At 43.3% G+C, this 17692-nt stretch overlaps 1 protein-coding gene across 2 annotated transcripts in view; it reads left to right on the forward strand.

Moving 5' to 3' along the window:
• The window catches only part of LOC107686279 (zinc finger protein 423-like), a 40048-nt gene that overhangs the window by 6262 nt on the left and 16094 nt on the right, over positions 1 to 17692 (forward strand). Inside the window, exons 1-4 of one of the 2 annotated variants that reach the window (XM_016483216.1) lie at positions 27 to 34; positions 7235 to 7237; positions 10487 to 10618; positions 13222 to 13337. In XM_016483216.1, the coding sequence (XP_016338702.1) occupies positions 31 to 34; positions 7235 to 7237; positions 10487 to 10618; positions 13222 to 13337 (255 nt within the window). In that variant the 5' untranslated portion in view covers positions 27 to 30. Of the gene's footprint in view, positions 1 to 26; positions 35 to 7234; positions 7238 to 10486; positions 10619 to 13221; positions 13338 to 17692 lie in introns of those variants that run through there. The other variant, XM_016483215.1, reaches the window with a different exon arrangement.

The following is a 17692-nucleotide window of genomic DNA, read 5'->3' on the forward strand; positions in this document are numbered from 1 at the left end:
CGGTGTTTTCAGCCTCTGCCGTCTCAATATATGAGTACATGAACACATAAACGTAATCTCTAGAACTGCTCTGAGTGACTTCATGAGCATTTTACTTATTTTGAGAAAACTATCGTCAAATCATATACAAAGAGACACCAATGTTTCAGGAGTTTAGTACACAGAATAGGACACATGCTTATTAGATAACCGTATTTGAGGTGATGTATATGCTTTTATTTATTATTATTTTTTAATTAACTATTTTTTTCCAAACCATTGTTAGATGCAGTGTTTCCTGTAGTTATGCAAAGATTTGGTTTCAAAAACAGTATCAGTAAACTATTTCTTATGATTTTAAATCTGCATTGAACTTCAGATCAATCTCAAAGTAAAAGGCAGTACTAAAGTCTGATTTTTTTTAGTGGATGTGTTCAGTTATTATCATAATTCAAGTGATGAAGGATTTTGAAAGTCTGACAGTAATCATTGTTGAGCACATGCTGTAAGGTTAACCCTGCATGGTGTAAATGTTTGAAAATGATTAACAGTTGCAAATAAACATTCATTAGAAATCAGAAAAGTAATTAAAAAGTAATCAGTTACATTACTTTAATAAAGTAATTGAAAAAGTTACTACTATTACATTTTAAATAGGGTAACTTGTAATCTGTAACCTATTACATTTTCAAAGTAACCTTCCCAACACTGCATTTTGGGCAGGACCAGAGTTTACGCTACGTCAGAGAATGCTGTGACTCCATTGATTTTAAAAGTAATTGTTTCAGAGAGGAAGGTTCGTGACAGGAAAGCTGCATCATGTGACCAAATGTTAAGAAAATTGCTATTGAAAATAGAATATAAGGAACCTAGAACTAAAAATGAAAAATGAAATATAAATATTTAACAGCATGTATATGTGTATGTGTATATATATATGTGTGTGTGTGTGTGTGTGTGTGTGTATGTATATACAGGTATATATATATATATATATATATATATGGCGATTTAAGCGTGTCAGACACTCTTGTACCTTTGCTTTCCTCTTGCAGAGAGCGGTAACTATGCCCAGGTGTCCAGCGGCGGCGGCGTAGCCCAGAGGAGTGAGGCCGCTCTCAGATGTTGAATCTACACTGGCACCGTATTCCAGCAGCAGGTTCACCATGTCCACGTAGCCCAGGTGAGCATGCACACACAGCACCGGAGCGTTGTTCAACACCTCTGTACAGTAGTTCACATTAGCACCACCCAATATCAGCAGGCGGGACACCTACAGAAAATGAAAGCAGAAAAATCAATCTAATGCTGTGGAGCAAGAAACAAATGTAAGATCTGTAAATTTGAGCAGTACCTTTATGTTAGGTGTATAAAGGTTTCTGAGCGATGACAGAGCTGCTGATAAACTCTCTGTGCTGTATGACACCCACAGTCCTATATACGTAATTACGTATGTATAGTTATACATGTATATAGTTTTCACTTGAAAACATAAAAATTATGTTGAAACATTTAAATGCCAGATTAATGGATAGACGGGCAGGTAGACTGATTGACTGATTACCTACAATTCAGTAAATTCCTCTTCCGGCCATTACACTTCAATTTTCCAATTTTTCATGTGATGTGAGGCAAATTCTGGTCAAATTCACAGACAATTCACTAGTGTTACTAGTGTCAGGTAGCGGAGAGGGGATGGCAGGGGTGTTTTGCAAAACCTGTTTAGAAACTCTTGTTTTGGCAATTCCACTGGTGCCGCTAGTGGCATAGAAACAACGTTGTTCACTTTTAATTAAAAAGTCTTGCAAAAAAGACTTGTTTTTGCACCCTTGTAGGTGAGCGGATGTGACTAATCTAATCCCTTAATTACATTTATCATACTCTTACCAGCTCTGATAACCTGGATTTCGTGTTTTGCAAAACCTGTTTAGAAACTCTTGTTTTGGCAATTCCACTGGTGCCGCTAGTGGCATAGAAACAACGACGTTCACTTTTAATTAAAAAGTCTTGCAAAAAAGACTTGTTTTTGCACCCTTGTAGGTGAGCGGATGTGACTAATCTAATCCCTTAATTACATTTATCATACTCTTACCAGCTCTGATAACCTGGATTTCTGCACTTCTCCATCACTTCCTCCATTCTTCCCTTTTGTCGCTGCACTCGAGCGTTCCCCTCTCTCCCCCACAGATACGTGCAGATATGTAGGGAACCGCAGCTCTTCTCTTTTCAATGAACTCCCCTAACAGTCTCGGCTCTCTGATCATCGGTGCTGATGATGTCTCTCAGATCAGTTTGTAAACATCCACATAAAATAGCCACTGAAGATCTTTGATATGACAGTATTTACAGAGGAAGAGTCTATAGACGCACCAACTGAGAGGAAAGATTGTGATGGAAGGGAGAGGAGGGGGCGTCCATGGGAGTTTTTGGCAGAGGTTCATACACATGACCTACAAATGATGTAGTGTCTTCATTAAATGTGTGATTTGTGCATATGTGCAAGCATTATTTAGTGAGATATTAAGTGTGTGTGTTTAATATGATATGTTCACGGTGCCTGTGTTCCCTAGAGGCCCCAGCAGGATGGCAGTGTGTGTGTTTTGGCCCTGGGTGAGGGTCCAATGGCAGGGCACAGTCGGACGCAGGGCAGGGGGCGGGGACGGTCCAGACGCAGCAAGGTCACTCCGACTGCTCACAATCATCCATATAGAGCCGGCTTACTGCCAGGACCCCTCTCTCTTTCTCTCTCTCTCTCTCTCTCTCCCCTTCAATCTAATTGTCCCCCTTTTCTTAGTTCTTTCAAAATATCCACCGTTTTATTTCCATCTCCATCATTGTTTTTTTCATGTGGGCGCATTTATCCTTTCAATCTCTTTTCATTCGTATAACTCCCTCCCTCTCTATCCTCTCTTGCATTTCATCTTTCTCTCTCTCTGTCTCCCTCTTTCTCTGGAGGTACAGATGGACACATTTGCAGGTTAACTTGAACAGCTGGAGGTGCATTATTAGCATCATGCTGCTTCCTCATATTTGCTCAGAATTTTTCCCCCTTCCTTAGTGAGCAGATAATTCACAACCAGCCAACCAAAGATGTAGACGTGTGCTAATACAGAAAAAAGAAACAGGAGACAGATGCAAGCTAAGGGGACGTGGAAGTGGAAGGTAGGCTTAGGCGACCTGTTTCGGAAGTATAGGATGTAGTTTGAATGTCCGTGTGATTGAGGTATTCTTTGCCGATTGTTTTTCTATACAGCTGATGTGGTTTTGGGTTCAATGGGTTGAACGAGAGGGGGGGGAGGACAAAAATGAAGTCCCAGGAATCCGCCGTGTCCCAAAGGGCCAAACCGACAATGAGCAATTGTGGTGGAATGGTTCATGGATATTGCTTTTGAACTGCATCTGGGAGATCTTGCGTGGATAAAAAGCCCCCGGCGCACCCAGGGGCGTGGATTAAATGCACATGTGCATACATATATTATATAAATATACACATACACAGATGAACACATGCATATGCACACAAAGAGCATAAACGTTTACTGTTTACAGAGCCATATTGTCCCTTTTAGAGGTCTGTTGTGTATATTTTGCTGAATGTGACCATTGTGTGTTTGTAATAGTAAAGGCAGCTGCGTCCTCTGGCAGCCATTGTGTTCGAAAGCAACCCATCATGTCTTCGGAAAGTCGTGTGGCAGATTGCAGCATTAGAGAGAGACAGACAGAGTGTGTGCAGCCGACTAACAGCTCAGCCAACTCCAAATTCACTGCACCAGGCCTCAAATTCAATAAGACCCCACAAAGACCAGGTCCGGCCAACAGCACTGGCCAGCACATACTCCGCTGACCACTCACCAGAGCCATAATTACCCTCTATACTGCAATTAGCAATCTGGGGCTGTGCGAGCGCGGGCACGCTCATGCCTGTGTCCACTTCCAATAAAAGTTTGCAGTTGGCAAAGGAGTTACGGCTCACTTTGACCTTAAAATATAGATTTGTGTCTTCTGCATGTTGCTTTGTCTCTCTTGCTTTTAACAAGGCCCCGGCCAAGTCACCTGGCTGTTCTGAGGAGTTTATTATACGGGTAATAATTTTTCATTGAGCGTATTATTTATGCCTTTGCGTTGCCATGGCGACTCATGCATTCGCATCACATGCCTCTCTTTCCTTGTTTTTATAGTCTAGATTTACTATTATTTAATCACTGAAGCATATGGTCACATGTGTTGGATTCAGTTGTAACGTGGCTGTTTTGCATTCGTGCCGTCTAGGAAGGTTCGAGGACACGCGGATGATAGGAAAGAGATGAGAGGTGAGAGAGAGAGGAGGAGGAGTACAGTGACTGTTGAGGTATATGGAGGCCATGGGAGTAAGTGCTTCTTATAAAGACTTTATCATGTGAAGGGTTTATTGGTATGCTGATTAGAACTATTCCCCCACCGGCACTTTCCAGCATTCAATTAACATTCAAAACACAAATAGCTGTGCATATATTACACGCTAACAATCAGGTCCTCAAGTGTGTATGACTGTGAGGTTGAGGGTGGTTTGTATGTACAAGAGGATGTGGGTGGGTTACTGCTTGCGTGCGTATGTATGCATGAGCACGCATATCATTTGCCCTGGCAACAGAGTCACACATATTAATTTTTCGTAAATTCAGTTAATTCGGTTTCAGTGTTTAAGCCATAAAAAAGCCTTGATCAAAACCGTCTTGCTCCATTTTTCAGGCATTGCAAGGTCAGAGCGTTATGCATACTGCTATATGCAGTAAACATGCATGTTTTATCCATGATTTGAGCTCTGTTTTGATTGCAGACTCTATCTGCAGCACAGTGTGCAGTCTTTTTATCTGTGTGTGCTGGAATAAGAGAGCGCTGCCTCAGTGGGAGCACTGGGTGGCCATCAACACTGCAGCCAGACCGGCCTGCCTCATAGGGGGTTAGACCTGCTGATATGTACTGATTGGTGGAGAAGAAATTAGGAGGTTGGCTCTTGTTAAGAACAGAGCGCTTTGATTGGAAGAGTATGTGGTTGATTTATTATAGGGGGCAATTCATTGGTTGATAAACTAAACGCAGTGTGAGATTTGTGCAGCTGCTCCTGTAGTGCATTATGGGTAATGAAGTTCTCTGGATGAAAGCACCCTGGTAGTAACAAGGCATAATCAGTCTTTGGAAAGCTAATTTGATTCTGTGCCGCTCAGAGACCTGAAGCAGCAGTCATAATGAAGAGTGTGATATTGACAAGACCTCGCAGTAAGATTAACTATTAAACCTGAAACACATTTTTACATGAATGCAGACACTAGTCACATCTATCTATCTATCTGTCTATCTATCTATCTAAATACGCTGGGTCAAAAAACCCAATTACTGGGTTTGTCCATATTTCACCCAGCACTGGGTTGTATTTAACTCAGCATTTTTTTTGTGTATCAATCTATCTAAAAAATAAAAACAATCATTCTACATTTCTTTTAATACATTTGCTTTTCTAGTTAAAAATGACAGTTCTTTAATCCAAATTAATTTGATTTATACTTCCTTACATTGACATTTAAATTGTAGTTCTACATTCTGTTGGATACCTTATTTCAAAATCAGGTATTGATTTTGAATTTAAAAGGCATTTCCAACTCAGTTCTGAATGGCACACAACCCTAGACAATGCAACAATTTAAAGAGAGTCTTGATTAGCAAGTTTAAGTTAATTCAAATATAGACACATTTATAGATATTTACCTAAATAAAGACATATGCTTTAAAGACAGACATTTTATAATAACTTTGTCTCCTCCTTGAGTACTGAAGTTTGTTACTGCTATAGAAACGAATGCATGTTAAGTTGATACAACTTGGGATGTGTTTGCCAAATATTCACCTACACATTTGTATACTTGTATGTCAGTTAATTTTTTTATAATCATATACATGGCACCAGGTTTAATGTGAAGTTCAGGTTCGCCACTTCATAGAGGACTACAGGTCTCAATGGCTTGCTTAAGCTTTGAGTCAATAGCCACAGTTGGTAGAAATTTACCACACTCATCCGTGCACCAGCCCGAGTCAACAAGACAACCACAGCAGCAGGGCAGACGGCAGCGAATAAGCGAGGACGCACCATGAATTAAGACACGCACAATGGCAATGGAGGAAGTAGACGAGCGAAGAGGTGGCGTGTGCTTTGGATGGAGAGTTTGTTTGTTTGCTTGTTTGCATGAAGGTCGGTTTCTGCAGGGTAGAGGGATCCAGCGTCCTACTGTTATGTAATCTGATAGGAGATTCCAAGCTGGTCAACTCCATATGCAGTCCACGTTTGCCAAAAATATCTGGAGCCGGAGACTCCATCCCGTTTGGCAGCCAGATAAAGAGAGAGCGGGAGAGAGAGCGTTCCGGAAATATTTGCTGCAGATAATAGGAAACGTGTGAATCAGACCGACAGCCAGGAAAGAACAGGGATGAGTTAGTCGTGTCCCCCACTTTGCTCTCAGCATCGCCGTCGGGCCGTGTGTATGTTTGGTCGAGTCAACGAGGGCTGGGTTGAACTTTTCGGGCATGAATGAAAGTTGTATAAAGGAGACGTTGTGGAGTGAGTCACTGTATGCATGTATGGTGTGAAAGTAGAGAGATGGCTCCTGGGATTGTTTCAGCAATGCAGCACTCGCTGTTTGTGTATAAGAAAGAAAGAAAGAAAAGAAAGAGTAGGAAGCAAGAGCTCTCGAGACCCCCTTAGCCCTGCAGTAGGAGTGTGTGTGTGTGTGTGTGTGTGTGTGTGTGCACTCGGTTTTGGCCCACATTGCCACCCCCACCAGCACGGGTCAAGCTCAGCACGCTGCCGCTTCTCCCTGCTCTCCCTCTCTGAGTTGCCATGGCAACACACCTTGAGCTCACCCCCTAGAGGAGACCGGTTTAAAAATGATCTTGGCAGTGAGGTGACATCTTAAAAGAATAGTCTCTTTCCAAGTACAGACAACCCTGCAGCTATGGTCTGGCTGTCTTGGCGCTAGGGAGCAGATGGTGAAAAGACTGTATGAGGGTCTGGAAATCAGCAAGCATGAACTCGTGATGGGTGGAGAGAGAGAGAGAGCAAGATGGAAGGAGAGAGGCACTCTCATATAGATGGGCCCGTCCCAGAGGAACGGCACAGGCCAGGGCGCCACCTGGCTCCCCCTGGTCAATTAGCTGGAAGCACATTGGCCAAGCTTTGCAGCAGCAACTGCAGAGGCGCAGTGGCAAGGAGAGTCGGCCTGTTCAGTCGGTGGAATAACAACCTGGAATACCACATGAATAAGTCCTTTACTCATTTGCTTTCCACCTATCTGTTTGCGCGATCACTGTTTTCTTGATTCGATCCTCTTGCCGTTTCTCTCTCGCGCTTGCTCTCCGCCTCCCTCCCTCTATCGATGTCCTGGAAAGCTCTCATCAGTGATTCTGCGAATGTGTGGCGGCTTCATGCCGTTTCTCAATTAAGATGCTGCATACCTTTAGAGGCGGCCAGTTTTCTTTTTTTCTTCTTGTTCTTTCCCTCTCAATTCCTGTTAAATATTCTCTCAGACGCACATCCATGCCTCTAGCTGCTCTTATATCTCTATTTTCCCTCCTGTTCCTCCCTCCCTTCCTGCTGTACTTAGCACAGGCTCTAATAAGCAATGTATATAGGGTGAAAATCTTTTAGGAGAAAGGGTGGACGGCAGTTAAATCGTTTAACCCCTCTCATAATTAGATTTCAGATAAAGGGAATAAATCGGTTGCTTTCAATCAAGCTTTTTAAGTGGCAGCATGCAAACGGCACTGTGTACATATATACACACAACATGCCAAGCATCAATGCTTTCTGAGATGAAGGGAAGGAATTCTAAAATCTCTTCGGTTTGCCTTTCACGATGTGTCGCAGTGCTTGTAAAGTCCTTTTGTTCTTTTTTTAACCCCCAGTTAGTTTCAGTTATGAAAGAGCGTGTTGTTGTCATGCACTTCCTAGGCCCTCAGCGGCACTCTACACGTCTGTCTTCTCCTCTTTAGTGGTGTGATGGCTCCCCTAGCACACTGCAGTCCCCCTCTCTGAGACCTTTGTGTCAGCCTCACTGATCAAATGCTCTCCCTGACAGCACTAGTCTGGGTTGCAGTAACAAGCAACTGTAATCCCAACGTAGCCCCATCACTCTCTCATATAGAAACACACACACACACACACACAATGAAGTGGAGAGCTTATTGTTTCTATGCAGACTGGAAAATAGATGATGGGGCATGTTCTGTACTTACTGATCAACTGCAGTTCTCTCAGAGAGAGACTTACTTTTAGTGCACACACACACACACACATGTGGAAACACACATGCTCACAGGCCCCTTGGCTACCATTACTTTGTGTTGGACAGCCCAATTATCCCTTTGCTTTCTGCTTTCTTTAGCAGAATTCTCTTCCTCTAACTCTCTTTCTCTCATTTTCCCCAATTTTTCACTTTGGTCTCACTTTCTGTCCGTGTGCATATACTTTGGTCCATCCGTATCCACGGAATGGATGTAGTCTCATTTTTTTTCAGTGTAGATCCTCCCTCAGAAGGGCATTTGATATACTAAAACCAGTTATAACCTCTGTCTGTCGCCGCTTCCTCTCTCCCAGAAAGGAATCCTCTTACTTTACCTGTACTTGTGTCATTCTTCACAATTATTGGTTTTGGACTTGCTTTTCTCTGTGTGCGGTTCATTCCGTTCATCTGCATCCACAAAGATGCATTTACGTCAGTACTTTGAATATAACTGTATTTTGTACACTGGTAAAAAAAGAAATCACTTGTTTTAATACTTAAAACGTGGATAAACAAAATACACTTATATTCAAGATATATTCTCTCTTTATCTTACACAGTGGTGCTCCTCAAGTAAATGTCTTGTTTCAAGAGTTTTTACATATTTTAAGTGGAAAACAAGTCAAAAACCACTCATTAAACTCATTAAGCAGTGAGTTTTTTGCAGTGTGACTAGCTTTAGTATGTCAAATGTCTTTTGCAGAAAAATCTCCACTAGTTTTGAGATCCAAGTAAATCTTATCTAAAATGTTTTTAGATATTTTAACTGAAAAACATGTCAAAAATGCTTATAAAGAATATAAGTTTTTGCAGTGCATTCACTTTGGTCTTGCTTCCCTCTTTTCTCTATCTGTGTGCATAGTATTTGGCTCATTCATAGCCGTGCACTAGATCTCCTCTCATACAAAACATTCCCTTAACTACTGTTGTTCAGATTTTCCTCCAAAAGCATTTGACACACTAAACCTAGTCATAACCTCTGTCCGCTGCCGCTTTCATTCTCCCAGAAAATAATCAATTTTTCACTTGGTATTTCATCCCTATACTTGTGCGTTGCGTTCGTTCAGTCTGCATCCGCAAAACAGATCCTGTCTTGTATCTCGAGACGCTCTGGTCTCGTTCAAACCTCTGGCACACGAACTAGAGCAGATTTTCCTCCAAAAAGTCATTTGACATATTAAACTCAGTTGTAACCTCTGTCCGCCGCTGCTTTCATTCTCCCAGAAAGGAATCCTCAACCCCTCCCGAACGCAATGTCTTTTAGGAGGCAGTGGGGGAGGACAGACCAAAGCGGTGCCCTTGCCAACCCCCCCCCTTCACTCTCGCTGCCCCCTCCGCCTCTCCTCTCGCTCCTTTCAAACAGGGATTAGAGCACCCTTGTGTGGGCCTTTGAGACGGAGCGGAGATTGGAATCGGCGGAGGTGGCTTTTGGAAGGGAGTGGTGGGAGGTGTAGGTCAGGGTTATGGTGGGGATATATGATTGAAGACTTTATTAACCCTCCGTGCACCCCGTAGCTCAGCAGCGGGACTTTTCGGGCCTGTCTGCACGGGCTGGCGGGGTGCTGGACGCTTTGGGAAGACGGGGATCTGTGTCGGCGTCTACCGTAGCCCAGGGCTCAGTTAGGGGTTCAGGGGATCGGAGTGGGAGTCCGGCGGCGGGTGTCTGATGGAGCGCAGGCAGGCGGGCTGGGCTCAGGCCTGTGTGGCGGGGGGGTGATAAGACGAGAGCAGAGGCGTCCAGCCAGGACACGACGCCCACCTTTCATCTGTTCCACACCAGCAGGGGGCGGCACTGATGTCACTCAGGCAGGCTTAAAATAGAGCAGCGGGCAGAGGGAGGGCACAGAGCCTGCAGCACTGGGGGGGCAGCAGGCAATTACCGGCTGGGAAAGAGACGGCACTGGGCAGAGGAGGAGGGATGGGATGGGTGGTCATACTGTCCAGAGCTGAAGATTATAAGCCTGGGACCACAAATGATGTGCAAGGACTGCAAGAAACAGAAAAATGACCCCGTTTGCTCGAAAGATCTCAAAAAGACTTCGACCGCTTGCTTACGAGACGCCCTCGCAGACAGTTAATGTGTAAAAATGTCGTGCCTTGTCTTTTGGCAGTGTGTGTCTGTGTCTCTCTGTCTCGCATTCTCTCTGTCTGACCCTGCTGGTGTGTGTAACCTGTTGTATCGTGCTCTTGTGTTGCAGAGGAAGGCATCAATCATGAGTGCAAGCTGTGTAACCAGATGTTTGACTCTCCGGCCAAGCTCCTGTGTCACCTGATCGAGCACAGCTTCGAGGGCATGGGAGGCACCTTCAAGTGTCCCGTCTGCTTTACAGGTGAGGGGTCCGGCCCAGGGGGTTGGTGGGGTTGAGGTCGAAGGGTCAGGGGCAGTCAAAGAGTGTGGGGGAGGTGGGGGATACAAACTGCCAGTAATGAGAGGGTAACTGCACACAGTGTTCAGTCACATGGTCATGCATGTGGCCAACTGCAGTCAATTAAGCACCATTTAGCACATTCCCTCGTGGAGGATTACATGCAGAAGTGTCTTTTACTTTTTTGTCATCTCTTTGCTTCTTGTCTGTCTCTACTTGTTCTATCTCTTTTTCTTTTCATGCTGTCTTTCTGCTTCTCTTTTCACACCTCGTCTTGTCTCAGTCCCCATGTCAACTAGTTTTTCATCTCATCGTAACTGTTGTCTTCTTTTTTTTTGTCTCATTTCATTTTTTTGTAAATTTTATTTTTTTCTTCTCTTTTTCATCTCATTTAATTTTTTCCAGTTTTATACTTATTTGTTTTTATGTATTTTGATCTGATCTAACCTGTTTTCATGTCGTCTTGTCTCTTTGTGTCTTATTTCCTTTCTTTTAGTTTAATTTTATCTTGTTTCTTCTCTTCTCTTCTCCTCTTTTCTCTTCTTTACTTTTAGTCTTCCATTCTCTTCTTTGGACTTGTTTTCTCACCTCTTTTTTCTCGTTCTCTTTTTTTAGTTTTTTGTCTTATCTTCCTTTGTGATCACGTTTTCTCATCCGTTTTTCCTCATCTCATTTTTCTTCTTTTCTTTCGGCCTCATTTCTTTATTTTTAGTCTTTTCAGTTCCCTTCTTTTGGTTTTCTCATCTCATTTTGTCTCATCTATTACATTATTGTTTTCATGTTCTGTTTCATCCTGTCTCGTTTCTCTTATTTGTTAGTTTTCTCATCTCTTCTCACTCTTTTTCTCCCCTTCTGTCAATCTCATCCTCATCGCCACCACTCACCCCTCTCTCTCCCCTCCATTCCTCTGCTCCATTTCTCCTCCTTGTCCTGCTAATTGAACTGAATTAACTATTAAATTCATTGTTAATCCTGGTGAGAGAGAAGAAAGACCAGGCATGGACTCACTTTGAGAACACGGATCAACTTATGGCTTCTGAAATGCATATAAGATCAAAATATACACATATACTGTACATATATGTAACTACATTACATTATGTAAATCAAGATCAGTTTCACTAGACCTGAGATAGAAGAGAGATATTATGACACTCTTAATGCAAAAGCACACAATGGTTAATTAAGTTCAACGTCGCCAAGACAGGAGGCTGCGGTTCATGCAGATGACCTGCTGAGCTGATGCTAAAGCTAATGAGAGCTGATCTCCCCACTGCAATGCCTGATGGGACTCATGACCCCTGGGCAGATCGAGCCCCTGTCAGACGTTCCACTTTCAGTGGACCAGAAGCCACCTCAGTAGAATAGACAAACAAGAGCCCAAATCAAATCATAATGGCCATTTTGTACGCTGTAAAGTATCGCATACAAACTATACTAGCTTTTTCTGTAGGCCAGTTGAGGGCAGGTTTATAGAAAGGCAGTGTAATCCGCTCTCGCTCTCCAGGGTAGAACCCTCCGTGTACGTGTGCATTTAGTTAAACAGGCCTAATGTGTGTGTGTCTCCTCACACTAAGTTTGAAAGTCACTTTGGACTGTTTGGCAGCTAACCTTTGGGAATCAGAAATCATTACTTGAGCTTGTCAACATTAAAGACTGGTGTTGGAGGCCATATTGTCCCCAGAACTGCAACACGCCATTCTCCAGATAATTTCGCCCTGGTTTTTAATTCGATTCAACTTTTTCTTCCCTCACCCATTCTTTGTTACTCCTCTCCCAGTTCCAGCTCCTTCCATATTCACTGTACACTCCCTTTTGCTTCTCTATTCGTCCTTCCCTCCATCCCTCTGATCAAATCATTTGTTCTTTTGCCTTGTCCGTCCCTTTGTCTCCCTCTCTCTCTTCCTCCTTGCGGATTAGTTCTCCGTCTTTCTTTCACCTTTACCGAGTTGTTTGGATACACCACGTTCTCGTCCCCCTTTCCTCCCTTACAGGTACGCAGTCCTCTTTTAAACTTTAACACTATTCCTGTGTGGCTCATGAATAAGTAAGCGGATGCCTTCTCCTCCAGGGACGCTCAATAATTCATAGTCTCCACACACAGCAAACTTAAGTTTACTGAAACAAAAAAAAATAATACACGAACGGAATTTAAAAACCCGAGGAAAGAGGAATGATTTATTGATAAATATCACAAGGTCTGGTGGGGATACTTTAGTCTGTTTCTGTCTCTCCCTCCATCTCCGGCTGTCATCCCCTGCTCTCCGATAAAGAGAGTTTGAGAGCTTTTCATTTGAGAACACCCCCTCCCCCTTCCTCTTTCCTCAGTTCCGACACATTGTCTCAAATCCCAAAAATTCATTATTTTTATTCTCCCTCTCCTACCCAAAGCGTGAAAGTTGGTAGTCATGGATTCTTCCTTTTTTTTTCTTTTTTTTTATTCCTCACTCAGGATTAGTTCTTAAATCGAATCAGCTATTTTCACAGCCAATTCACTGTACACTCTTGGGTAAAGCGTTTCGGCCAATCGTTTGACTGCTGTTTCCCTTCTGTCCTTTTCCCCCCAGTGTTTGTTCAGGCCAATAAGCTGCAGCAGCACATCTTTGCCGTCCACGGACAGGAGGACAAGATATACGACTGCTCCCAGTGTCCACAGAAGTTCTTCTTCCAAACTGAGCTCCAGGTGAGTAATGCAGAAGCACATGGCAGTGCAACAAAAGCAGGTGAACATTCATGATTTTTGGAATAAGTCCAAAATTCACTTTTACAAGACCTGCCAATGGTGGTTGAGGATATTTAATATGTGTTAACGGCGGTGAATTTTTTTTTTTTTCCAAAATATTGCTCTTACAATTCAGTGTAAACACAGTTCCTAATACATTTACACAGGAGTTACTCTTTGCTTTACAAAGGCAATTTGTACTTGCATTTGGCACAAGAAGTGATAAGAAAAACATGAATCTAGAACAACCACTGTATGTAGGAAGTCTGTTGGACCAGAATGATCAGAATTAAGTATTCCAGAAAGCCATGTAAGAACTTCCGATGTTCATATTTTAATATTTCCTGATCATTTTTTATGTGTCATATGTGCAATGAATCTCCTTGTAGTAGCAAAAGTATGTCTGCTTTGTGATGTTTGGAATATAGTAGGATTCTGTAGTCGATCTCAGTTAGCCCTGATAGACACAGAAGTGACACAGATCACAGCAAATAAGGGAATTAAAGGAGAAAACAAGGTGCATCCTCAAGCCAGTAACGATTAGACCCATTACTCTGCAAATCAATCACACCACCTGCTGTGACTGCTGGAACTCACATTCATCCACACACACACATGCGCGTGCATCGTCAGGGCAGACAACTGGGAATGCTGTCCCGGGCCCACTCTCACTCACATTTGCAATGCATATACAAAAGCAGATTGCCATTCATAGACATTGTGTACCTACACACACACACACACACACACACACACACACACTAGTAAAGTGCTTCTCAGCTCGAAACTCTGGATTTGGGGAGAAAAATAATTAATTTAAACTTTTTTCTAGTATTTTCTATCCTGTATAAGTTTAATTATGAATAATTAATATATTTATTAATATAATAAATTTTGCATATTTTTGGGCTAATACCCTACATAATATGAAATATTAACACATTTATTATTTTTATTTTAAAGGCATTTTGTTTACTTTTACTACATTTTCTTAATTTAAATGAACTCTTTTGGTACTGTGTCTGTCACATCCAGTGTAAAATCAAACGAAACCAGTTGAGAACCACTGCACCTAAACGTTATATATTCTGTATATATACTGTATGAAGGAATGTACACTAATCACAGTTCAGATGGCCTTGAGCAGTTAGAGATACCGTACAGACAACTGTATGCCCTACAGGTTCACACTCAAGTTCACAGCACAATCTGATGTCTGACAGCTCATCAAAAGCCGTTTGCCTACTGTAACAATAACACACTTTGTCCACTTGACATTATTTCTTTCCGGATGAGTCTTTGTTTCTTTCTTTCTCTCTTTCCCTCTTCCATTCTCTTTCTTTTTGTCTTTGTATCTGTGTCTCTTTCTGTCTGTTCTACTGTGATAGATATAGTCTCGCTCTCTCTTTTACTGAAGCCTTTATCTTAGTTCCCTGAGGGAGGCCCTGAACCCCTCCACTCAGAGACTGACACACTCACACACATATAGACTTTAGCGAGTAAGCGCTGCCACACTCTGTGCACTTTTTGCTATAACTTTCCTTTATGACGCTGTGGCACCCAAAGTCCTTTTCCTTTTGACATGACTGTATACCTTGATGTGCGTTTTCACTGACAGCGATTTATTCCTGTTCAACTTTGTCAAACTGGCGATGTTAGCTATTGCTATTACGTAGCCTCAAATCACCTCTTTTTAAAAAGAATTTACTTCTGGTCAGTTTGTCAATGCTAATCACTGTCAGTGTAAACACACTTTAAGAAATCTGTCATTTTTTGATGCATTTAAATACTCCTTATTGACGTTCTTTTGAACCACAGTGTAGTTTTGTTCTTTGTTGGGCAGGAGTTTTGTGTCTTCATTGCCCAACCAAAAGATGTTTTTGTATAGAAATACAGACATTCTAGTGGCTGTGGTTTGGTTTTAAGCACCTCTGGATGTTCCTGACCCGTGGTAATGATTCCCAGCGGATGCATGGCAGAGCAGTGAGACACAACTGCTGACTCAAGTTTAGCTGGAGATATCACAGAGCTGTGAGGTGAAAAATAGTATCAATTTAAGCACCAACTCAAATGCAGACATCTCAGCCAAGCCTAAGGGCCAGGCAGAATTTAAATCTCTCACACACACATTCTTCCCACGCAGTCCCTTCTAAAGGACTAGAACTAAATGTACTGGTTAAAAAGTTACTGCTAACTGGTTGATTCTCCTTTAGGGACTTGTCTGTAGTGGTGGGACCTTACACTCCGATAGTATCAGCACTGGATTCAGGATTGTCGAAGGATTTTATGGCCATTTTTGGAGTTTTTCTTGATTGTTCTTGAATTGGAGTATTGAGTATTGAAGTGGACCAAATATAATGGTTTAAGAATCGTAATTTTGATATGCTCAATTAACAAAATTGTGACCCTTATGAGCACTCTCTTTAGATTGCAATAAGGTGCAGACATATTTACAGTTGCTGTGAGATATTTCTTGGCCAAAATCCTGTCACTTCTGTTGGAATCTGTGGATAGAGATTGTTGTAGGAGTCTAGCAGTTTGTGCATGTTTCATGAAATCTGACCCAAACCTAACCCAAAGCTTGACAGTTTTCCATGTCCCGTCAGAGTAGCAGACCTCTAGATGTGTGTTTGAATCTGACTCGCATTCAACATTTCCTAATCCCATTTCTCCCCTTAAGTGACAAATAGTCCAGATATAAAATGCAAAATGTGTCCACTAAGAACTTAACAATAATCTTAATGTACTGTTGCTAGGTCAGTGCCAGTATATGAAGGCGATTGTTTCTCTCTCGGTTTCTCTCTCTCTCTGTGCTGATTATGGGGCAGACAGATTGAGTAGGGGCAGGACTGTGAATAACTCAGCCCACAGTGGCTGCCACGGGCCGCTGGGGTCAGCTGCATCCTGCCCTAGCCCAAGTTACATTCATCTTTGTGAGCTATGGGCCACCATCCCTGCAGCCCCCTCCAGCGCCCGCCTGTGTGTGTTGGTGGGTGGGTCTTTATAAGTAGCAGGGTGTGAGGTTAATAGCTTACTCAGGTCCATGACTTAATATTTTAGGGGCTTGTGGGGTGTGACCTAAATCTCCTGCATGGTTCAAACACCCCACCCCTCCACGTGAGCCCCCGGACGCGGTGTGACAGTGATATAAGGCCGGCGGTGCTGGGCATATGGCCGGTCAGTCCATTTAGCAGCAGGGGGAGTGCTGGACCCTGTCGGTCACTGTCTGCCTCACCCTGAGGCCGGCCAACCGAGATACTCGCACCAGCCCATGGCTCAGCGGGCCCACCGCATCACTCCCACCCGCTCCGTCCCCCGCATCCACTCCGGGCCCACCTGAGCGGTGACGGAGGTGAGGAATAGAGCAGTCAGCCGCACGGACAGCTCCGTGTCAGGTTTTACCCCACTCCTGCCTAGGTAAAATGAGACTTGAACATGTGTGTATGCTGTTAACAAGACTGAATGGATGGACTGGCATGGCCTACGTGCCCTACCCAGCATGCCCTCCTAGTGCGGCCCCACTCTGTGTTAATCCTCATCTTCCCATGAGCCTTCACAAGACATGTTACTGTATCATCCCCCTCTCCCTTATGGCAAACTTTGCTTCCATCCTTTATCTTGTCTCTAATTCTTTCTTTCGTTCACACTCCCACCAACTCCCTCCCTTCCTCTAACTGTTTCCAACTCTCTCGCGCTCTCTCTCTCTCTCTCTCTCTCTCTCTCTCTCTCTCTCATTCTTTCTCCCTTTCCCATTTTCTTTTTTCTGGCTCCCAGAAGAGCCAGCCCCCATGCATATTTTAGCCCCTCTATATTGCCCCCACCCCTCTCTCGCTGTCTCCCTCTTTCCTTTCTGCCTCTCCCTGGTGCCCCATAAATAGTGCAGATGTAAGCTGGTAAATAAGTGATGCTTCGCCCCGATCAGCGCAGCTAGACCTACTCTGCTGGATCCTCCACTCCTTTGTTAGAAACTTCAGAGACTTTTTGTGAGTGAGTGAGTGTGTGTGTAGATTTTCTTTCAGTTGTTATTTTGTTCCCCAGGTGAACTCCCAACCGCCCACCCTTCGGCCCTTCCATAGGCACTGCTGTCACTCTCTGACAGCGCGCCTCATTTTTACACACTGCCTGTTCTGATTGAGCCCTCCAGGGGGCGCCACATTCCCCCCACGTCCTGTATCCCTTCCCCGCTGGCATGTGTGTGCGCACCTGGGTGTATGGTGTTTCCTTTAGTGTTGGTTAATATTTAACCGTACTCAGCAGTTTGGATGGATGGGTGAGTGAATGTGTGAGTGTGTGTGTGTGTGTGTGAATGAGAGAAG

Source organism: Sinocyclocheilus anshuiensis, unplaced genomic scaffold (assembly GCF_001515605.1).
Source record: "Sinocyclocheilus anshuiensis isolate Anshui unplaced genomic scaffold, SAMN03320099.WGS_v1.1 scaffold481, whole genome shotgun sequence".
Lineage (NCBI taxonomy): Eukaryota > Metazoa > Chordata > Actinopteri > Cypriniformes > Cyprinidae > Sinocyclocheilus > Sinocyclocheilus anshuiensis.